This window comes from Mastigoproctus giganteus, chromosome 11, assembly GCF_048544385.1.
Source record: "Mastigoproctus giganteus isolate SK-2022 chromosome 11, ASM4854438v1, whole genome shotgun sequence".
NCBI classification, from domain to species: Eukaryota; Metazoa; Arthropoda; class Arachnida; order Uropygi; family Thelyphonidae; genus Mastigoproctus; species Mastigoproctus giganteus.
The window spans coordinates 126,024,470-126,049,315 of record NC_143585.1 but is presented as its reverse complement, the minus strand read 5'-3'; the positions used below and the strand labels follow the sequence as shown (position 1 = coordinate 126,049,315).

The following is a 24,846-nucleotide window of genomic DNA, read 5'->3' as shown; positions in this document are numbered from 1 at the left end:
CGCAGGTGCCTAGTCTCCAGCCACTGCAATTTGCAGAACTTAAGCCTCTCTTGGTAAGAGAATCCCTTCATTCCCCACACCAATCTTGTTGCCGTTCTCTGTACATGCTCAAGCAAATCTACATCCTTCCTAAAATGAGGCCTCCAGACCTGTATGCAGTACTCAAGGAAATGGCCTGACCATTGCCTTAGCATTAGCATTAGCAGAGGCACATGATGCAAGAAAGCAAGCTTATGCAGCATCAGCCAAAAAAAAAAAAAAAAAAAAAAAAAAAAACTTCCACTTCACCCCTCCATTCGTTCGAAATACCTGTCCAGCTGAGCCTTAATTTTATTTAGGCTATCAACCTCCACAACAAGAACAAGGGATGGAAGTCTGTTCCCCCAAACCAACCACCCGCTGGCTAAACGCAAATTTCCGCACATTTATCCTACATCTGTCTTTCCTCGATTTCAATTTATACCCACTCAGGTGATTATTCTGAGCAAGACACAGAATCCCAACAGCATTGAGCATGCTCAAACTATTCAAGGTTTTATACACCTCTATCAGATCACCTTGCCATTGCTTAGTCTCCAGACACTGTAATTTGCAAAACTTAAGCCTTTCTTCGTAAGAGCAACTCTATGTTCCATTCACTAATCTTGTTGCTCTTCTCTGTACTCCAGCAGCTCTACATCCTTCTTGAAATGATTCCTCCAGACCTGTATACAGTACTCAAGGTGTGGCCTGACCATTGCCTTATACAAGGGAATAAACATCTCCTTATCCCTGCTAGAAAAATTCCTATATATCATTGACAAGACATCATGAGCTACTCTTGCAGAACATCTGCACTGCTCAGAGAACGTCATATCTGCCTGCACAATTACACCTAGGTCCTTTTCATTCTCTATCACTGAAAGTGTAGTACGACAGAGTTCAGACGTTGCTCTGGGGTTGCTGTTTCCCATATGTAGTACTTTACATATGTCAATGTTAACCTTCATTTGCCACCTCTCAGCCCATCTGCTCAACCTTTTCAGATCCTGTTGCAGCAGTATAGCGTCAGCAGTGTCCTTAACAACCCTGCCAACCTTTGTATCGTCTGCAAACTTGGATATTAAGCTTGATATACCATCATCAATATTATTTATAAATACAGAAAACAATAATGGACTCAACACTGAACCCTGAGGGACTCCACTAATAACATTAGTCCACGATGAGTAATGTCCATTGATTACCACTCTCTGTCTTCTCCCCCTCAACCACCCCTTTATCCATAGCAGCAATTTGCCCGCAATGCCACACTGCTCCAATTTGTGCAGCAGTCTTCCATGTGCAACAGTATCAAAAGCCTTTCTAAGATCCAAGTATATAATATCAAAGTTATTCCCTCCAGTTCTTCTGTGACTGCATCATAGTATCAAAATCAAATTGGTCAGGCAAGACTTCCCCTTAACAAAACCATGCTGTGTCAGAGCTATAACTGAAGTCTTGTCTAGATGATCCTGCAGTGCTTCTTTAACCAGTGCCTCCATTAATTTTCCTGGAACAGAGGTTAAACTCACAGGTCTATAATTACTTTTGTCAGCCTTTGATCCTCCTAAAAATAAAAAGCCATACAATTGGCAACTTTGCCAATTGTATGGCTTTTTATTTTTAAGTAGATATTGCTTATACTGGCTGATTAAAGCCAACTTTAGGTTAACTGATAACAATTCACACAAGCACTACCGTGTAATGTCTACTGTCCTACTTTATTTTAAATCTGTTAGGGCCTCTGAGTGCAGGGAAAACTCCATGTCAGAATACAGAGTAGAGTGAAAAGCAGAGTAGAGTGAAAACAAATTTACCCCTGACACACGTTAATATCAAAGTACATTTTAATATAATAATATAGTTAGGTCTTAATCATACATATTCTCATCATTTAACACATACATATAAAATATAGTCTCCCTGAGTAATATGAAAATTTCTACACCTACACTTTGCAAGAGGGGTATTCATAGTTATTAAAATTTACTTGTACACACCAAATACAATTCAAACTACATATCCCATCTCCAAGAAAAACACCTACAATCTCAATATTAAACACCTCTCTCTAAAGAGTTAATATAATATTTTATCCTATAAAATAGTCTTAAGAAACACATATTACTTCTCAGGAACACTGAATGCCTTCAGGGAGTTCCAGCTGATGCTAAATCTTTCTCGTCCAAATAAATTTAGAACGGGGAACATTATAAAGGAAAAACTGGTAATTTACTTTCCTGATCAACTTGCTAAAAATTAATCTGTCCTGGATATCCTGTAACATCAGAGGCGAAGGCCCACCACTCTCCTCTGATGTTACAGGATCCTTTTTTCATGTTCCTTTTCCTCGAAAACCTTTTCTCCGGCAACCTTCGGCTTTACTTCCCAACTAGCAGTTTTCCCTTCCTCACATTTTACGCCATTACTCCACAAAAACTTCCACACGTACAACCCTATACACAACTCCTTCTCTACATACTACCAACACCTCTACACAATGAAAAAGGCAAAAGACACCTCAAATTCGCACCCTTCTCCTTATATTCGCACCCTTCTCCCCCCCTTATTTTTCTCTAATCTTTTTTGAGGAAAATGGTCTTGACCTACTTTGAGTCAAAGTTCTCTTTCCTTTCTGGGAAATTCTCCTTGCCTTTACACATCTTCTTAAAAGATTAATTACCCGTTTCTATATTATTCAATTGTTCGCATATTTAATTAAATGATTGCTGAATATAGCTAAACTATATTCAGGAATAGTATCCAATAGTTCATAAGATAAGTATAATCAGAATTCCCCCCCCCCCTTTTTTTAGTAAGTTTTTTTTTTGGTTTTTTTTTTTTTTTAGGAGCATTAGCAACTAAGGCCATATTGCTCCGGGGATATGCGGTGGTCATTCCCTGACCTTTCCGCAAACTCCGTATTTGGTGGTGACAGGCTCGAACCCCGGTCTAATCAAGAAGCATGTGCTACGCACTGCTGCTCCTTCCCACCTGGCTACGGAGGCTTTTTAGTAAGCCCGAGCTTACAACACTCTGGTTCTAGACCACTTATCTTTATTACATTAAATGTTACCCATTTCCCTGGCAATAGAGTCTCCTAACAAAACTAGATCACTTTTAACCAGAGCAATCTGCATTTGACTATTCTTTTCTTGGACCTGAATCGGGGGTGCATCACTTGGCACGTCAGGAGATACTTGAGTCCCTGACAAGCTCCCAGTTGATGAATGAATCCAAATGAGAAAGCATGCTATGGAACCACAAGGGTTTTCTCCAAACCCAAAAAAAAGTTTCAAACCAAACCATCAGCTCGAAAAAGTGCAGGCATAAATTTTCTGGGAGACAAAAGGACTGTTGTCAATTGATTATCTTGCACCTAAAACGACAATAACAAGGGAATGTTATGCCAAAGTTAAAAGCTACAATTTGAGAAAAAAGAAAAGGAAAGTTAGGTTACTGGGTTTTGTTTTTCCACTATGATGCACCTGTGTTCAGAAAAAAAAAAAAAAAAACACCAGATGCACAGACTTAAATTCACAAATGTGGATTAAAACAATTGACCCCCCCCCCCCCCAGTCATGCTGAAACACCAGATCTGGCCCCAAGTGAAGTGACCTCCCCCTCCCAAAAACCTCAAGTCTCATCTTCATGAAATTCATTTTGAAGATGATGAAACATGAAAACCAGCTGTGAAAGCCTCGTTTGATGCCCAACCCAAAAAATTTTTCATTTGTTTATATTTTTGAAGGATTACACTCTCTACAGATTAAATACAATAAGTGTATTTGAACTTTGGGGTGAATACATTGAAAAATAATAAATAAAATTATTTTCCTGTCTTTATACTTTGTTTGCAAAGCCTTTTGGCTACCCTCATACTACAAGCATTTCTAGTGGCAAAATACAAATAACAAGAAAAATGGGAATTAAGCTCACTAAAACAGGTGTTAGCAAACCTCTTACAGTGTATGTACCATTTCTATTCATTATAATCATAAAAATCTTCATGTGCATGCTACTTGGATAGTTGTACCCAAAATACATCCATCTAACTGAAAAGATTTGGTATAATTTAGCATTAGCATTAGTAGAGGCATATGATGCAAGAAAGCAAGCTTATTCAGCATCAGCCAAAAAAAAAAAAAAAAAACCCTCTCCCATTTCACCCCTCCGTTCGTTCGAAATACCTGTCCAGTTCAGCTTTAAATTTGTTTAGGCTATCAACTTCAACAACAATTGATGGAAGTCGGTTCCACCAACCAACCACCCGCTGGCCAAAGGCAAATTTCCGCACATCTATCCGACATCCGTCCTTCCTCAATTTGAATTTATGCCCTCTGAGGTGATTATTCTGAGAAAGATGAAGAATCCCATTGGCATTGAGCATGCTCAAACCATTCAAAGCCTTATACACCTCTATCAGATCACCTCGCCGGTGCCTAGTCTCCAGACTCTGTAATTTGCAAAACTTAAGCCTTTCTTCGTAAGAGCAACCCTTTGTTCCATTTACTAATCTTGTTGCCCTTCTCTGTACCCGTTCCAGCAGCTCTACATCCTTCTTGAAATGAGGCCTCCAGACCTGTATACAGTACTCAAGATGTGGCCTAACCATTGCCTTATACAAGGGAATAATCACCTCCTTATCCCTGCTAGAAAAATTCCTGTATATCATTGACAAGACACCATGAGCTACTCTTGCAGCTCGTCTGCACTGCTCAGAGAACTTCATATCTGCCTGCACAATTACCCCCAGGTCCTTTTCATTCTCCACCACTGTCAGTGTAGTACCGCAGAGTTGATACATTGCTCTGGGGTTACTGTTACCCATATGTAGTACTTTACATTTGTCAATGTTAAACTTCATTTGCCACCTCTCAGCCCATCTGTTCAACCTTTCCAGATCCTGTTGCAGCAGCATAGCGTCAGTAGTGTCCTTAACGACCCTGCCAACCTTTGTATCATCTGCAAACTTAGACATTAAACTTGATATCCCATCATCAATATCATTCATAAACACCGAAAACAACAATGGACCCAACACTGAACCTTGAGGAACTCCACTAATAACATTAGTCCACATTGAGCAGTGTCCATTGATTACCACTCTCTGTCTTCTGCCACTCAACCATCCCCTTATCCATAGCAGCAATTTGCCTCCAATGCCACACTGCTCCAATTTGTGCAGCAGTCTTCCATGTGCAACAGTATCAAAAGCCTTTCTAAGATCCAAATATATAATATCAAAGTTATTCCCTGCATCCAGTTCTTTTGTGACTACATCATAGTATCCAATCAAATTGGTCAGGCAAGACCTGCCCTTAACAAAACCATGCTGCGTCTGAGCTATAACTGAATTCTTGTCTAGATGATCCTGCAGTGCTTCTTTAACCAGTGCCTCCATTAATTTACCTGGAACAGAAGTTAAACTAACAGGTCTATAATTACGTGTGTCAGCCTTTGATCCTCCTTTGTGAATTGGGGTTACATTTGCACATCTCCAGTCTATGGGTACCTCCCCTGAGTCCAAAGAAGCTCTCATAATTATGGCTAGGGGTTTGCATACTTCCTTTGCTGCCTCCTTTAATATAACTGGATAGATCCCATCCACCCCAGGTGCCTTTTTTATGTTTATCCTCAACAATCTCTCCTCCACTTTCCTCTCAGTTATTACAAAATCATCCAGCTCACTGCCAATGTTTACTTTACCTACATCATTCTCCTTCCTGAATAACTCCTCATGCGTGAATGTAGATGCAAAATACTCGTTTAGATTGTTAGCCACCTGAGCAGGATCCTCAACGGTTGAACCATCAATATCCAGTGGACCAATCTGATTCATCCCTTTCCTTCTCGAGTTCAAGTATGTAAAGAACTCCTTTCTGTTTTTCTTTGCATCCTTTGCCAAGGATTTTTCGTAGTCTGCCTTTGCCTGCCTAATCTCCTTTGTGACTTGGTTACAGACCAACTTATATCTATCATAGGCTTCCATGTCACCCATTAATTTGTATGTATCCCATGCATTTTTCTTCTCTGCCACATGTCTCATTAGTCCATCTGACATCCATTTAGGCCTAAACCTTGAACAATATTTCTTAGTTGGTATGTAAGGCCTGGTAGCCACCAAGATTAGTTCCTTGAATGCTTCCCATTTTGAGTTTGCTGTTGGTAACATCATCAGTTGGTCCCACTGTATAGAATTTAAATACTGTCTCAGACCATCATAGTCGCCTTTACGAAAACAAAAACTTGCACCCAATTATTTACAATAAGTTTGTAGTCAGGATGTTACTTGAGTATTTGCTGGTTCTGGGAGACAATGGCACAGTGAAGCTAGACAAGATATTAGGTCCACCAAAGTCTCATTCTGTTACTAAAAATAAAAATTACGTTTATACCTGCTTTACTTCAACTCTTGCATATGCACTTCATGTATAACAGATTCTGACAAATTTGGTTTAGCACTGAACAGCTGAGGAAATAAGTGTTGGGATAACAACTGATAGAAAGTATTATACAACTGGTGTACTGAAGAAATTCTTTCGTCCTGCCACCTGGCGGCATACATGCATAGGATTGCTCGTGACTGAACTAACCATGTTATTTGGTTCAAAACGAATGCAGATGGAAAATCTATGTTTAATAAAGTTTAATTAAATAAATTCAAGACTGAACTAGACAAACTTTTGGAGTGAATGGATGTGTATAACAGGAAGGGAATTTTTTTTTTTTTTTGGCTAATGTTATATAAGCTTGCTTTCTTGCATCATATGCCTCTACTAATGCTAATCAGTTTAACCTTCCAATGGCTGCGCTTATGCACTTCAACAGCAAAAACAGAAAAATATTTTAAATTTTAAAGGTAACTCATCAGTGCTCTTGAATATAACAAAGGAAGCACTGATCAAAAGATTCAAGTGATCCACTATATAAGAGGATGGAAGCATACATTAAATACTGCATTCTGATTTGGACACCACATAAAAAAGACAATAAGACATAAAAGATATTGAAGCCTATAACAGCTACAAATTGATCTGTAATTGTGCCATAGAAACAGTTCGACTGGTAAAGGCAGATTATCAGAAATCACTGGCAAAGAGAGCGAAGAGTGGGGAAAAGGAATTCTTCACATATAAATGCAAAGAAGACAAGGCCAAACCAAATCGGAACCTTATGTAATGGACGTGGGATAGTATTAGATACCCCCCCCAGATGACACTGAGGATGAACTCAACAGTTACCTTGCATCGATATTTACAGAAGAAAAACCCTTTATATCAATGATAAATTATGGAAGTGAAGTTAAAAAATACGTAATTAATGATATTGAAATTTCACATAATTATTTTATTATGAAAAAACTTTCACACCTACAGGTGAGTAAGGCTCCTGGAGTTGATGGCATATACCTTATAATTTTAAGGGAGGCAGCAAGTGAGTGAATTGAACCATTGAAGCTAATTATGAGAGAACACTAGACTCAGGAGAGATTCAGTTGGATTGGAAAAGTTCCAAGGTACTGGCAATACATAAGGGCTGTTCTAAGAGTGTAGTGAAAATAACTGACTGGTCAGTCTAACTTCAGCAGTAGGGAAAATCATGGAGGCAATGATCATGGGAGGAATTCAGATCATTTAAACTGAAATGGAACTCTAAAGGAAATGTAGCATGGTTTTGTAAAGGGAAGATCATGTTTAACTAATCTGGTTAGCTATTAGCATTAGCATTAGTGAGGCATTTGATGCAAGAAAGCAAGCTTATGCAGCATCAGCCAAAAAAAAAAAATAAATAAATAAATATAAATAAAAAATAAAAAAATAAATAAATAAATAAAAAATAACCATTTCCACTTCATCACCCCTCTGTTCGTTCGAAATACCTGTCCAGCTGAGCCTTAAACTTATTTAGGCTATCAACTTCCACGACAAGGGATGGAAGTCTATTCCACCAACCAACCACCCGCTGGCTAAAGGCAAATTTCCTCACGTCTATCCTACATCTGTCTTTCCTCAATTTGAATTTATGCCCTCTCAGGTGATTATTCTAAGCAAGAGGAAGAATCCCATCAGCATTGAGCATGCTCAAATCATTCAAGGCTTTATACACCTCTATCAGATCACCTCGCCGGTGCCTAGTCTCCAGACACTGCAATTTGCAAAACTTAAGCCTTTCTTCGTAAGAGCACCCCTTTGTTCCATTCACTAATCTTGTTGCCCTTCTCTGTACTCGTTCGAGCATCTCTACATCCTTCTTGAAATGAGGCCTCCAGACCTGTATACAGTACTCTATAGGTGTGGTCTGACCATTGCCTTATACAATGGAATAATCACCTCCTTATCCCTGCTAGAAAAATTCCTATATATCATCGACAATACACCATGAGCTACTCTTGCAGCCCGTCTGCACTGCTCAGAAAACTTCATATCTGCCTGCACAACCACCCCCAGGTCCCTTTCATTCTCTACCACTGTCAGTGTAGTACCACAGAGTTGATACGTTGCTCTGGGGTTGCTGTTTCCCATATGTAGTACTTTACATTTGTCAATGTTAAACTTCATTTGCTACCTCTCAGCCCATCTGCTCAACCTTTCCAGATCCTTTTGCAGTAGCATAGTGTCAACCCTGCCAACCTTCGTATCATCTGCAAACTTGGACATTAAGCTTGATATACAATCATCAATATCATTTATAAATACAGAAAACAATAATGGACCCAATACTGAACCCTGAGGGACTCCACTAATAACATTAGTGGACGATGAGCAGTGTCCATTAATTACTACTCTCTGTCTTCTCCCCCTCAACCACCCCTTTATCCATAGCAGCAATTTGCCTCCAATGCCACGCTGCTCCAATTCGTGCAGCAGCCTTCCATGTGCAACAGTATCAAAAGCCTTTCTAAGATCCAAGTATATAATATCAAAGTTATTCCCTCCAGTTCTTTTGTGACAGCATCATAGTATCCAATAAAATTGGTCAAGCAAGACTTCCCCTTAACAAAACCATGCTGTGTCTGAGCTATAACTGAAGTCTTGTCTAGATGATCCTGCAGTGCTTCTTTAACCAGGCCTCCATTAATTTTCCAGGAACAGAAGTTAAACTAACAGGTCTATAATTACTTGTGTCGCCCTTTGATCCTCCTTTATGAATTGGGGTCACATTTGCACATCTCTAGTCCATGGGTACTTCCCCTGAGTCCAAGGAAGCTCTCATAATTATGGCTAAGGGTTTGCTTACTTCCTTTGCTGCCTCGTTTAATATAACTGGATAGATCCCATCTACCCCCGGTGCCTTTCTTGTATTTATCTTCAACAATTTCTCCTCCACTTTACTGTCAGTTATTACAAGATTCTCTAGCTTACTGCCAGAGTTGAATACACCTCTGGCATTCCCCTCGCTGAATAACTCCTCATGTGTGAATGTTGATGCAAAAATATTCATTTAGTTTGTTAGCTACCTGAGCAGGATCATCAACAGTTGACCCATCGATATCAAGTGGACCAATCTGATTCATCCCCTTCCTTCTAGAGTTTACATAAGTAAAGAACTCTTTGCTGTTTTTCTTTGCATCCCTTGCCAAAGATTTCTCGTAATCTGCCTTCGCCTGCCTAACCTCCTTTGTAACTTGGTTACAGATCAACTTGTATCTATCATAGGCTTCTGTGTCACGTGTTAATTTGTATGTATCCCATGCATTTTTCTTCTCTGCCATAAGTCTCATTATTTCATCTGACATCCACTTAGGCCTAAACCTTGAACAATATTTCTTAGTTGGTATGTAAAGCCTAGTAGCTTCCAAGATAAGTTCTTTGAATGCTTCCCATTTTGAATTTGCTGTTGGTAACATCATCAGTTGGTCCCACTGTATAGAATTTAAATACTGTCTCAGTCCGTCGTAGTCGCCTTTACGAAAGCAATAACCCTTCCCTTTACCCCTAATGGTAGTTACCCCTTTGAGTAAATCCCACTTCAGCACACTGTGATCACTGCCACCTAGTGGTTCATTTACCTGCAGATTCTTAATGCATGAAGAATCACTGCTGATAATCAAATCAAGGAGTATTACTCCCTCTAGTTGCCTCCCGAACATGCTGATGTAGAAAACAATCATCCAATAAATCCACAAAAGCCCTGCTAGTGTGTGAGTAACCAGCCCCCAAATTCCAGTCAATATCTGGGAAATTAAAATCCCCCATTATAAGACTCTCTGATTTGCTGGCCTACTCTATTTCCCCATACATTTCCTTATTATTACTCATCAGAATCATTAGGCCTATAGCACACTCCTACTCTCAATTTTGATCTCCCAATGCTTATGTCACACCAAACTGACTCGACACTGCACTGTCCAGTGATGTCCACTGGCTTCACTTCCTTGGATTTTATGTATTTCTTAACTAATAGCATAACCCCTCCTCCCTTCCTACCCTGTCTCTCCTTTCTGTAGACATTGTACTCCCCAAATTCCAGTTCTGCATTCCTTATATCTGTGTGACACCACGTCTCTGAAATCCCCACAATATCTGCCTTTGATGTTTTGAGCAATACCTCAAATTCATCAAATTTATTTACTAAACTCCTAGCATTGGTGTACACGCAAGTATACATGCACCTGTTCTTTTTCTTAGCTACCCTAACACAACCCATGTGTTTATTTGTACCCCAGTGATTCCCAGCAGTCTCTGAAATATCCTGCATCTTATTTTCCAGGCTGCGGCTCATTCCAATAGAAGCAGTGCAAGAATCACTTTCACCTCTGCCAGTGGCTACTGTTAATCTATTAGTCCTTGTATCCCCCCCAATCTAGCAGTTTTCTGACCCACCTAACACTGCCTCGATAGCATCAGCAAACATTCTTGCACCCTTTCTATTTAAGTGTATCCATCCCTGTAGAAGCAGTCTCTCCTGTTAACAAGTACAGGACCAGGCTGAAAAAAATTCTACACCTTGAGCCTTGCACAATCCTTCCAGCGCCGAATGATCGACAGGGCTCTCGTCATATACTCCCTCCTATCATGTCTGGGCAGAATTGCAGACACTTTCAAATTCAACCCTAATTCACGGCTTTTTTCCAACAGTGACCTGTACTTGTTAAGTAATTCCGCCGGTCTCCTACTCTTAATATCATTAGTGCCAACGTGTACAACAATATCACCTTTTGTGCCCTTTTGACAGGGTCACTTGTGAGCTGGATTTAGGTAATAATTTCAACATTGTTTATTTGGATTTCAGCAAAGCATTTGTCTCAGTCCCACGTGAGCAGGGAAAATCCTTAGATGGATAGCAGGATGGCTTCAGGGCAGGAGGCAGAGGGTTGTGATAAATGGGTTATTCCTCAGATGTGGGTTGATGTAAGAAGTGGGGTTCTCCAAGGGTCAGTATTAGGACCACTGTTGTTTTTGATTTTAAAAATGACATCAATTAAGGGATAGAGGGTGTGATGTCTAAATTGAGGATGATGCAAAAATTTGTAGAGTAGTTAATGATCACCGCCAAACAGAACTTCTTCAGAGTGACCTAGATAGACTTCAGGAATGGTCAGAAAAATGGCAGCTATGCTTTATCCAGTGAAGTGTAAGGTATTACACCAGAGGAACAGTAACCACAAAATAACTTATACATTTGGTGGAGTTGAACTAAAGTCAGTAGTGGAAGAAAGGGACTTGGAGTTATGATATGGTCAGATATAAAATTCTCCGAGCATTGTAGACTGGTTGCAAGGAAGGCCCATATTGTCCTATGGATGAATTATCGAACATTTGCTAGTAGCGATAAGGACATCATAATCCCATTATATAAGGCTATTCTTAGACCCACACTTGGAATACTGTGTTCAAGCATGGAGACCACACCTAAAAAAAAAGACATTGAGCTTCTTGAAAGGGTCCAAAGATGGGTATCTCACCTGGTGAGATTGGCAAAAGGGCGTCCATATGAGGAAAGACTTTGAATATGTGGTTGCACAGCTTGGAAACTAGGCACCTCAGAGGAGACTTGATTGAAGTCTCCTCTGAGGTGCCTCTATTCAAGGCTCTGAGAGGCATAAATAAAATGAATAAATACGAAATTTTCAAAGTTATAAATGATTCTAGAACAAGGGGCCATAATTTCAAGTTATAGGGGGGAGAAGTTTAGACTGGACTGTAGGAAGTTTTATTTTAGCCAGCGAGTTATAAATTACTGGAATAAGTTACCTAAATGGGTGGTTTGAGGCTGACAATTTGGGGAAATCAAAGGTCAGCTGGATAGTTACCTATAGGAAGAGGGAAATGCATAGGTCATCTATTTACTTTTCTTTTATTATTTATTTATTTCATTAATTTTTTATTATTTTCATTTTACTCTTTTTCCCTTTTTTCTTTCTTTTTTTGTTTTGCTGGTGGCAGCATAAGTCTTAGTTCTCCTTGCACCATATCACCATTACTAATACTAATATAAAGAGAAGGTTCAGAGAAGGCTTCAATAAAATATTCCTCAGGGTCATATACACTTAAATTAAGTACCCCCCCCCCTAAGAACAAGGTACTGAAGACTCCACTCTGCAGTCTAGAGTACACTACTTAGCAAATTTTCATATGAACTATAAATTAACACTCCTCACCACCTGGTAGCCCCTCTTTTGTTGTATTTGTGGAAATTATGTAGTCCTCAAGCAAAGACAAGATATTACAGAATTTGTAAAAAATGTATTGTCCTTATTTTGAAGTGAAACTCTGTGACGAAGGTTAACAATGGGCTCTATATAAAGTTTGTCAAACCTAAAGCAGTGAGATTAAGATGGTAAAAAGGTGGCTATCTATGCATTTGCAATTCCCATGATTTTTTTTTTTTTTTTTTAGGAGCATTAGCAACTAAGGCCATATTGCTCCGGGGATATGCGTGTGGTCATTCCCTGACCTTTCCGCATCCTCTGTATTTGGTGGCTCACGGGCTCGAACCGCGGTCTAATCAAGAAGCATGTACTACGCACTGCTGCTCCTGCCCACCTGGCTACGGAGGCGCCCCCATGATTTGGCAGGAACCTATAAGCTACTGTCATGACCGTTACATTGCCTTAGTAGGGATACAATGCAAGGAGTAAGAAGGACATTATGTATCCTAACATTCCATTTGCTATTAGACCAGTCCCACGTGGAGATAACATGCGAATTCCATACCCATACTGGAGAATGCAGGAGCAGAGAGTGTTGAAAGTGAAGCTTCTGAAGATGAAACTGAAGTCTACATGCCTGGAGATATTGAGTCCAGTCCTCAAATGTTTTTACAGCTTGAACTCAATGATCTGGTAAGAGATTAAAATTTACCAAAGGAACCTGCAGAACTCCTTTGTTCTAGATTTAAGTCAAAAAATCTACTAGCACACAGGATGTTTTTCTCGTGGTACATACACAGAGAATGAGAACTAGTCCCCTACTTTTCTGGAGATGGCTCTGTTTTTTTGCAATAATATAAGATAATAAAAGACTTAATGACATAAGATAATAAACTATTTAGGAATAAGTTACAATGCTACACAGTAGAGACTTTTTTCACTCACCTGTACATTGCTCCAGAATGGAAATAAATATGCATCAATTCCAGTAGCTCACACTGTGCATTTGATATGAGAACCTCAAGTTGTTGACAAATACAGTCGGACCTCTCTTTAACGAACTTCCACATGGTGAATTTTTCTATGTAGCGAACCTTTTTGATTTCCCTTTGGTCATTACATTGAAAACAGTTTCCGTATAATGAAGAAAATGTCCATATAACGAACTGATTTTGAGATACCTAGGTACACATTATTCACACCTCTGGCCTTTAGGCAACAAAGCTGATGCTATAGAAAGCACAAATTAAGAGCTAAAAGGATTAAGGAATAAGAATTAATTCCTTTAGCTTTTAAGAGATAAAGAGATTAATTCCATGAATTAATCTCTTTAGCTCTTAAGTTCCAGCTAAAACATTCTACAATTTAGTGGTGCCCATAAAACCCTGCAGGAGGAAATTGGCCAACCACAGCGCAGGATAGAAAAGATGTAAGGTTCTGGGAGAGGCCTTTGCCCAGCAGCAATAGCTAAGAAGAAGTAAAACCTATACAACCACCACTACTGTACCAAGATGTAGTGCTGGTCACTGCTATCTAAGTGTCCACAGCTACTGGCAAAGATTAAGGCATATTCCTGATGTGGACATTGGCTCTGGTCAATTCTCAATTGTAAGCATCCTATTATAGAATTAGGAAAGAGTGATTTTCCTTTATCCCAGAAATTCATCTGTTGTTTCACAGAAATGAATCATCCACACTTTCACTAAATTTCACTTGTTTCTGTTTACATGGTAGGTACAAGTGGTCCCTAAATCAGTTTTTGTTTTAGCCGCTGTGCAAGTAACCTTACAGTGTCTAAAATAAAAGGAAATCCTTGAGTGTAATGTGAAAAAGTGGAAGTGCTTAATAGTATAGATCGGGGCATTAAAAAAAAAAAAAAAAAAAAAAAAGAAATTGCTTTAAAATTTGGTATTCCTGCCAGTAGTGTGTTAACCATTCTGAAAAACCATGTTTAGATTTTCAAACTATTTGAGGTGAAGGGAACCCACCTTCGGTGAAGGGAGTTGAAAGCATGAAGCAGCTTTTAAGTGGATGAAATTTGTCTGGCCAGTTCTGGTTGGCTGGACAAATTTAAAGAGTGCCATGGTTTTCTGATGAAAGTGGAGTTGCAATTGACAAAGACTATACCCATTGGAAAGAAACAGTTTTGAAAAAAAATTAATGGAGGATTACGAGTCTAAAGACATATTCAATGTTGATGAAACGTGTCTATTTTTTAAATGTTTGCCGAACAAGACACTGACTTTTAAAGGTGATAAATGTGTAGGTGGTATAAACAGTAAGGAGAGAATTACAGTCTTGATTGGTGCAAATATGGCTGGTAATGAAAAACTGAAGCTTTTGGTAATAGGCAACAGTATATGGCTGGTAATCAAAAACTGAAGCTTTTGGTAATAGGCAACAGTAAACAACCCTGATGTTTCAAAGGAGTAAATCATTAGAGTTGGACGACAACTACAACAAAAAATTTTGGATGAAAAGTGAAATTTCTTAATCAGTAGGTTCTAAATTTCAATAGAAAGATGGCAAAATAAAACAGAAAAATTTCATTGATATTGACAACTGCTAGCCCACATTCACTTGGTAATTTCAAAACTTACAAGTGTGAAGCTCGTTTTCTTCCTTCTGAATACCCTGTCTAAACTGCAGCCAAAGGACCAAGGCATTATCAAGAATTTCAAAATGCACTACCAAAGGCACATACTGAAAAAAAATTATACTGAGAATAGAAACCAACCTATAGATTCTGTTATAAATTTGCAGATGTGCATATCAGAGTTGGCAAAACTGTGGAGTCAAGACAGAAACAATTAACGACTAAGAATTGTTTTGCAAAAGCAGGTTTTACTAAAATGCTAATTAACAGCAATAAGAGGGATGAACTACTAAAAGACATTGAACAATCTTGGAAAGAATTCCAAATGAGATTTGTTCAGTGGAGAAATTGTTCTTGACAAATTTTTAAGAGTTGATAATGATGTCATAGTAGCTGAATATCCGAGTGACTCCAACATTTTGGAGCGTATTTAAAGAACTAGTGACAATATTGATGATGAATTGGATAAAAGTGAGAGCAATATTAAATCTTCCAAACAAGAAATGTTGGCAGCATTTGATACTTTGCATCAAGGCCTTCAGTGGGAAGAAAATGTAACAGAAAATATATTCAAGTGTTTAAACAAATGCAAACATTTTTATGAATGGTATACAGTAGAATCCAGTGTACAACAAAAAATAACCAAATATTTTGCGACATAATTCTTAAAAGTGAACTAATATATTGTGCACATTTTGTAAGTCATTTCTTATTATGTATATATATTAATAAATTAATTGTTTGAAAATGTTAGAAAATTTATTCATTCCAACTTATTTCTGATTTATTTCCCATCTTTTACTATTTTTCTGAATGTTGAATTACAGCAATTTTCATTGTTGAAAAGGTTATATTTCTTTATAATGAAATTTCTGTTTAACAATTTTTTTCAATGGGATGATCGATTTTGTTATATAGAGGTCCAACTGTATTAAGTATGAAGAACATGGTTGGCTGATCTGTGCTGACTTTAAAGTAATAGTCATATTATTTGTACAGCAATATGCCTACACAAAAATATCTTGCCTTAATTCTTAATGCATGTAGAATCACTGCTGATAACCAGATCAAGAGTATTACTCCCTCTGGTTGCCTCTCGAACATGCTGCTACTGTAAAAAACAATCATCCAATAAATCCAAAAACGTTTTGTTAGTGTGTGAGTGACCAACCCACAAATACCAGTCAATATCTGGAAAATTAAAATCCCCCATTATAAGCCATTTTGATTTACCGGCACACTCTATTTCACTGTATAGCTGTTTGGTATACTTATTACAGTCATTAGGCATATAACACATTCCTACTATCAATTTTGTTTTCCCAGCACTTATACCAACACCACACTGATTTGACATTGCACTGGTCACCCATTGTTGATTGAATGCATTGCCTTAGATTTAATATGCTTCTTAATTAACAGCATAATCCCTCCTATCCTGTCTGTCCTTCCTATATACACTGTACTCCCATATTCTCAAATTCAGCATCCCATATGTCTGAGTGACAACATGTCTCCACTATCTCTATAATGTCTGCATTTGATGACTTAATCAGTACTTCAAATATATCAATTTTATTTACAATACTCCTAACATTAGTGTATATGCAAGTGTACATGCACATGTTCTTACTTTTAGTTACCCTTACACAGCTCATGCATTCACTTGTTCCATGATTACCCACAGCAAGGCTGAAATCCACAACACCTTGCTTTCCAGGTTGCCATATTTCCAATAGAAGCAGTGGAAGAATCACCTTCACCTCTGCCTGTGGCTCTAGTTAATCTATTAGTCTGTTTATCACTCCAGTAATTACAGTAGTAATTTCAGACCTATAAACTTGACTTCTGTTCCAGGGAAAACAATGGAGTTAGTTGTTAAAAATATAATGCAAACCATCTAGACAGTAATGCCGTTAAACCACAATCACAACACGGCTTTGTTAAAGAGCAATCTTTTGTGATCAATCTGATGCAACACTATGACACAGTAACAAAGCAACTGGAGGAAAAAAATAAATTCAACATTAATTCAAGATTTCAGAAATGCATTTGATGCTGTTGCATATAAAATAATGCTGTACAAACTGAAAGAGAGTGGCATCAGGAACAAGTCACTGTTATGGATAAAGGGATGGTTAAATGCAAGAAGACAGAGAGTGGTTGCCAATGGGCACTGCTCTTCTTGAACTAATGTTATTAGTGGAATCCCTCAAGTTTCAGTGCTGGCCCTATTTTTGTTGTCAATATTTATTAATGAAATTAACAAAGGCATATCAGGCTTAATGTCTAAGTTTTCCAATGATACAAAGGTTGGCAGGATGGTTAACAGCAGTAATTCAGGTATGACTGAAACAAGATCGAGGAAAATTAGCAGATGGTCTGAGATGCCTTCATAAACATCATCCTTCCTAAAATCAGGCTTCCGGTATGGTAGCCTCATTTTAGGAAAGATGTGGATCTATTAGAACAGATGCAGAGAAAGACAGTGGGATTACTAAGGGGAACAAAAGAAAATTTTTATGAAGAAAAACTTCAGTTTTGCACATTGGCAGCATCTAGAAACTAGGTACCCGCAAGGAGATCTCACTGAGGTGTTAATAGATTGAGTAACCTAAATTCTGATGGCATCCTACTCTTGCTCACACACACACACACACACACACACACACACACACACACACACACACACACACACACACACACACACACACACACACACACACATCCAACCAGTGGTGGGATTCAGCCGAACCAATACTTAATTTTTTGTTGAGTTCGGCAAACCGGTTGTTAAAATGGCACTTGTGATCAGGATTCTCTCTAAGATGGGCGCCTGGGCAGCCACCCAATGTGGAAATTTACATTCCTTACTCTTTTTTAACATTCATCTATGCAACAGCGTATTTAAAATGCCCGTATTTCAAATGCCCAAAAATGTTCATTCCGTCCATAGGTGAAAAAAATTAGACGGAACTATGCTTGTAATATTTATTTATTTATTTCATAAAATTCATTATACCTTCGATGAAATACTACATTTTTATTCCCTCGCGTTTGTTACTTAAGTAAACAAACATATAACGTAAACAACCAGGGGGTGACACACTGTCGTTTGTTTCAGTTTTGTGTTATGCCCTAAATTCACACGAGATATTATGAGTGTGTTGGTGTTCCCCAATCAATAAAAACAAGAGGAAGCTAGGGCACAACGAACCAATAGAAATATAGATTTCAAGGGTTATCTTATCACCCATTTCGGAAGCCGCGGAAGAATGTTCTTCCATGTTGGAATCCTTATGCCAGTGTGCACGTGGTAATTAAGACGTTTTTATCACAACTTTCCCGTGACAAACAGGTCTATCGTATTTAATCTGCATAGCCTGTGCCATTTATTAATTCAGCAAGAAATTTTCGTTTAGTATCGATAAAATGAAGAAAATGTATGTTCTGACTGATGTTTATCAATGGTATAAGCACAGTGCTTTGTTTATAAAAGTTTATGATATGACCAACGTGGACAGAACCAGTAAAAAGTATTCAAATATATAGGCACATATCCGCTCCTGCTCTATAATATATTAAAATAAAACATTTTTTAAACTTTTTTTAAAAGTTTAAAAACTTTTAAAAGTTTTTTAAACTTTTAAAAAAGTTTTAAAAATGTTTTATTTTAATATATTATAGAGCAGGAGCGGATATGTGCCTATATATTTGAATACTTTTTACTGGTTCTGTCCACGTTGGTCATATCATAAACTTTTATGAAAAGGCAACAGAGTTTGACAGATTTTTTTCAATAAGAAACCAAAATCAGAATTTGTTGTATCAGAATTGGCCTTGGATGATACAAAACAGTCACAAGCACAACGCACTCAAACTTGAAGAAAGCAGCACGTCAGTTATTGAAATAAAAAACGATAACAACTCTAAAATTGAAAATAATCTTTCTGAATGCTGGACAGTGCAACAATATAACAATTTTAAAGAAAAATATGACGGACTGGTAATTTTTAACAAAAAGTTAGGTTGCGAGTATTGTGCAAAATATGACTTTATAAAAGAGAAAAGTGTTCATGTGTCAAAAGAATAGAAATGTTTTCAGATTGAGGCATCAGGGAAAAATAAAGAGGTACAACAAGCTTCTCTAAGTAAAAAAATGAAAGAACATTTTTCATCAAAAGCTCATAACATTTGTAAAGAGAACTTAAAGCAATGTGAGCAAGATTCAATAAAAAAAGTAATAGATACTTTTTTTATTGAAAAACATAGTAAAAGATGAATGAAAAATATTTAAGTGCTACTTGTAGAGTATTTAATACAGTTTACAGCCTGGCAAAAAGATAAATCTTTTCGGTCTTGAAAATATATATTTTATAACTGATTTGGCATTGATGATTGATATTTTAAACGAAATTTCTCTTCTTTCAAATGCGCTGCAAGCAAGAAATACAGACATAATAAAGGCTGAAAAACTCGTGATAAGATCTATTAAAGCATTTCAAATGCTTGGAAAGGAAAAGGGTCCATACGGAAAAAAAGTTGATGAATTAATTACTTCAGAAAACTTCAAAAATATAAAATTTCTAGAAAATCATCTATTTTTCGGGCTTCCTCGGGAAAGACTTTTAGAAAACATCGTAACGAATTTGGAAAAAAAACTAATGGATTGTGAACATTTAAAAGCAGGTTGTAGCCAATTTCAAGATAGGAATAAATTACAATTTCTCAATTTTTGGAAGCCAGATTACTGGAATATTGAAGAAGTACTAGTTCCATGGAAAGCAGCTGAAGGACAATTGCTCGTATTTAATGACATTTTTAATTACCAAATTGATATTAATGATTATCGAGATTTCGTGGAAAACGTTTTAAAAAATTCCCAGAATTATGCAATTCCTGAAAGTGTTCAAAGAGCCAAAAATATTGTCAGAACAATTGCTGTAAGTTCAGCAGAAGCAGAAAGGGGTTTTTCAAAGATGAACATAATATGTTCAGAGAAGAGAAGTCGCCTAACTGTTTCTAATATATATAATAAACACAATGACTATTAGTCTAATCGGCCTACTTCTAAAGGAATGGGATCCTACTCCTACAGGAAAGGATGGTTAAGGATAAATCACTCAGCCGATGATGCTCGGATAAAAGCGAAGAAAATTGCATAATATGTTCCTACTACTTATGAATAAAATTGCATAAGTAGTAGGAAATATCTTAAATAACAGTTTTATTGTTTTTCTCAGGTATTATTTAATATTTTTTCATTAATATTTTAAAACTCTTTCTTTGTTTTGTGGACCTCTTTTATTGTTCTTATTTAAGTATTAACTGCATGAAATTATGAACTACCTTTCGGTATATAGTTTTTTTTATACTTAGAATGGTCACTAGGGCAGCGAACCGGTTGTTAAATTATTTGAATCCCACCACTGACACACACACACACACACAATAATAAATTTAAACTAAAGAAGGTTGGTTGTAGGGCACTGCAAAAATCTGTGACCAGTTGATTGACAGAACAAACTACATCTGGCATTGTGGATTTGGGTAGATTAAATAAATTTAAGGAAAAACAGACAAATAATTAGAGGAGTTTGAAAATTCTTATGAAGGATTTCATAAGAATTTTCCAACTCCTCTGATATAAGAAGTGGGTCTTATTTCATTTTATTTATTTATTTTTATTTATTTTATTTTATTCTTTTTTTGGCTGATGCTGTATAGGTTTGATTTCTTTCATCATTTTTCATTACCAATACTAATTAAAAAGGTTTTGAAAATAATTAATCAAAAATTAGAATATAAAAAGGAATTTATTGTGAAATTAAATTAAACTTTAATAGGCAATGAAACTGTATTATTTCATTATATTTTGAATAATTAACTGATATGATATATATGTATACACACACATCTTATTAAAACATGGTTTTTTAAATTAAAATGAAAAAAAATTTAGTAAGAATGTTGAACAAATTAAAAGGAAGAAAATTATGATTAAGAGTAATCACTAAGCATTACAAAGAAATTAACTGTGAGACTTACACTAAAATTATCACTAAAATGTGCAGAAGCACATGCAAATATAAAAACTTACATGATGTGCATCAATAAAGCCATCTTTCTTGAAATCATCTATATCACCATCTTCAATTTTACTATCTGGACTAGGCCCACATCTTGGATGCCATATTGCTCCACCTATATGAATAATCATATATAATATTCAAACATAAAATTAATAATCATTACAGGATTAACGACAATACATTAACAATCAAATTAATTGTATTAGCCATATGGCCAAGGAAGTCATAGGCATTTGCAGCACCAGTCAAAAAACAAATAAATTAATAAATAAATAAAATAAAAATAAAAAATATTTAAAAAATAATAATAATAAAATAAAAAGAATAATACTAATTAACAACAATAACTAAAGAATAAAAATAATAATACTAATTAACAACAATAACTAAAGAATAAAATAATAATAAATAAAACAAAAATAATAAAAAAAATTGACCTAGGAATTTACAAAGAAATCTACAAAGCTCCAGCCTCAACTACCAGCAGAGGCAACTTTTTCCAGTAATCAATAACTTGCTGGATAACAGAAACCTTTGCACAGATCCTGGTCTAAATATCTTTCCCCACACTTTGCATTTTATGACTCCTAGTTCTGGAATTCTTTATAACACTGAAAATTTTGCTTTTGTTCATTTTACTATATCATCTCAGAGCCCTATATACCTCAATCAGATCTCCTCTAAGGTTAGCATTAGCATTAGTACAGGCATATGATGCAAGAAAGCAAGCTTATGCAGCATCAGCCAAAAAAAAGGAAAAAAAAAAAAAAAAAAAAAAACCACTCCCGTTTCACCCCTCCCTTCATTCGAAATACCTATCCAACGGAGCTTTAAATTTATTTAGGCTATCAACTTCCACAACAAGGGATGGAAGTCTGTTCCACCAACCAACTACTCGCTGGCTAAAGGCAAATTTCCGCACATCTATCCTACATCTGTCTTTCCTCAATTTAAATTTATGCCCTCTCAGGTGATTATTCTGAGCAAGAGGAAGAATCCCATCAACATTGAGCATGCTCAAACCATTCAAGGCTTTATACACCTCTATCAGATCACCTCGCTGGTGCCTAGTCTCCAGACACTGTAATTTGTAAAACTTAAGCCTTTCTTCATAAGAGCAACCCTTTGTTCCATTCACTAATCTTATTGCCCTTCTCTGTACTCCAGCAGCTCTGCATCCTTCTTGAAATGAGGCCTCCAGACCTGTAGACAGTACTCAAGGTGTGGCCTGACCATTGCCTTATACAAGGGAATAAACATCTCCTTATCCCTGCTAGAAAAATTCCTGTATATCATTGAGCATATACCACATATACCATGAGCTACTCTTGCAGAACATCTGCACTGCTCAGAGAACTTCATATCTGCCTGCACAATTACCCCCAAGGTCCTTTTCATTCTCTCCCACTGTCAGTGTAGTACCACAGAGTTGATACGTTGCTCTGGGGTTACTGTTTCCCCTATGTAGTACTTTACATTTGTCAATGTTAAACTTCATTTGCCACCTCTTAGCCCATCTGCTCAACTTATCTAGATCCTGTTACAGCAGCAGCGTACTGTCATTAGTGTCATCTACAACCCTGCCGACCTTCATATCATCTGCAAACTTGGACATTAAGCTTGATATACCATCATCAATATCATTTATAAATAAAGAAAACAACAATTGACCCAACACTGAACCCTGAGGGACTCCACTAATAACATTAGTCCACGATGAGTAGTGTCCATTGATTACCACTCTCTGCCTTCTCCCCCTCAACCATCCCTTTATCCATAGCAGCAATTTGCCTCCAATGCCACACTGCTCCATTTTGTGCACCAGACTTCCATGTGCAACAGTATCAAAAGCCTTTCTAAGATCCAAGTATATAATATCAAAGTTATTCCCTGCATCCAGTTCTTTTGTGACTGCATCATAGTATCCAATCAAATTGGTCAGGCAAGACTTTCCCTTAACAAAATCATGCTGTGTCCGAGCTATAACTGAAGTCTTGTCTAGATGATCCTGCAGTGCTTCTTTAACCAGTGCCTCCATTAATTTTCCTGGAACAGAAGTTAAACTCACATGTCTATAATTACTTGTGTCAGCCTTTGTACCTCCTTTGTGAATTGGGGTCACATTTGCACATCTCCAGTCTATGGGTACCTCCTCTGAGTCCAAAGAAGCTCTCATAATTATGGCTAAGGGTTTGCTTACTTCCTATGCTGCCTTCTTTAATAAAACTGGATAGATCCCATCCACCCCCGGTGCCTTTTTTATGTTTATCCTCAACAATTTCTCCTCCACTTTCCTCTCAGTTATTACAAAATCATCTAGCTCACTGCCAGAGTTTACTTGACCTCTGACATTCCCCTTCCTGAATAACTCCTCATGTATGAATGTAGAGGCAAAATATTCATTTAGTTTGTTAGCCACCTGAGCAGGATCCTCAACTGTTGAACCACCAATATCAAGTGGACCAATCTGATTCATCCCTTTCCTTCTAGAGTTTACATAGGTAAAGAACTCTTTTCTGTTTTTCTTTGCATCCTTTGCCAAGGATTTTTCATAATCTGCCTTTGCCTGCCTAATCTCCATTGTGACTTTGTTACAGGCCAGCTTATATCTATCATAGGCTTCCATGTCACCCATTAATATATATGTACCCCATGCATTTTCTTCTCTGCCATATGTCTCATAAGTTCAACTGACATCCATTTAGGCCTAAACCTTGAACGATATTTCTTAGTTGGTATGTAAAGCCTAGTAGCTTCCAAGATAAGTTCTTTGAATGCTTCCCATTTTGAATTTTCTGTTGGTAACATCATCAGTTGGTCCCACCGTATAGAATTTAAATACTGTCTCAGACCATCGTAGTCGCCTTTACGAAAGCAAAAACCCTTCCCTTTACCCCTGATGGTAATTACCTCTTTGAGTAAATCCCACTTCAGTACACTGTGATCACTGCCACCTAGTGGTTCCTTTATCTGCAGATTCTTAATGCATGAAGAATCACTACTGATAATCAGATCAAGAGTATTACTCCCTCTAGTTGCCTCCCGAACATGCTGATGTAGAAAACAATCATCCAATAAATCCACAAAAGCCTTGCTAGTGTGTGAGTGACCAACCCACAAATTCCAGTCAATATCTGGGAAATTAAAATCCCCCATTATAAGACTCTCTGATTTACTGGCCCACTCTATTTCTCTGTACAGTTTCTTATTATACTCATCAGAATCATTAGGCCTATAGCACACTCCTACTCTCAATTTTGATCTCCCAATGCTTATGTCACACCAAACTGACTCGACACTGCACTGTCCAGTGATGTCCACTGGCTTCACTTCCTTGGATTTTATGTGTTTCTTAACTAATACCATAACCCTTCCCCCCTTCCTATCTTGTCTATCCTTTCTGTACACATTGTACTCCCCAAATTCCAGTTCTGCATTCCTTATATCTGTGTGACACCACGTCTCTGATATCCCAACAATATCTGCCTTTGATGTTTTGAGCAATACCTCAAATTCATCAAATTAATTTACCAAACTCCTAG

General features: G+C 37.3%; 1 protein-coding gene across 5 annotated transcripts in view; it reads right to left on the bottom strand.

Moving 5' to 3' along the window:
* LOC150078418 (actin-binding LIM protein 3-like) overlaps positions 1-24,846 on the bottom strand; it is a 528,875-nt gene that overhangs the window by 201,956 nt on the left and 302,073 nt on the right. For all 5 annotated transcript variants that reach the window (XR_016547624.1, XM_090384937.1, XM_090384935.1 and 2 more), the window contains exon 8: positions 21,313-21,416. Coding sequence is in view for 4 of the 5 variants with exons in the window: in XM_090384937.1 (XP_090241063.1) it covers positions 21,313-21,416 (104 nt within the window). In the remaining variant the exon portion in view is untranslated. The remainder of the gene's footprint in view (positions 1-21,312; positions 21,417-24,846) is intronic.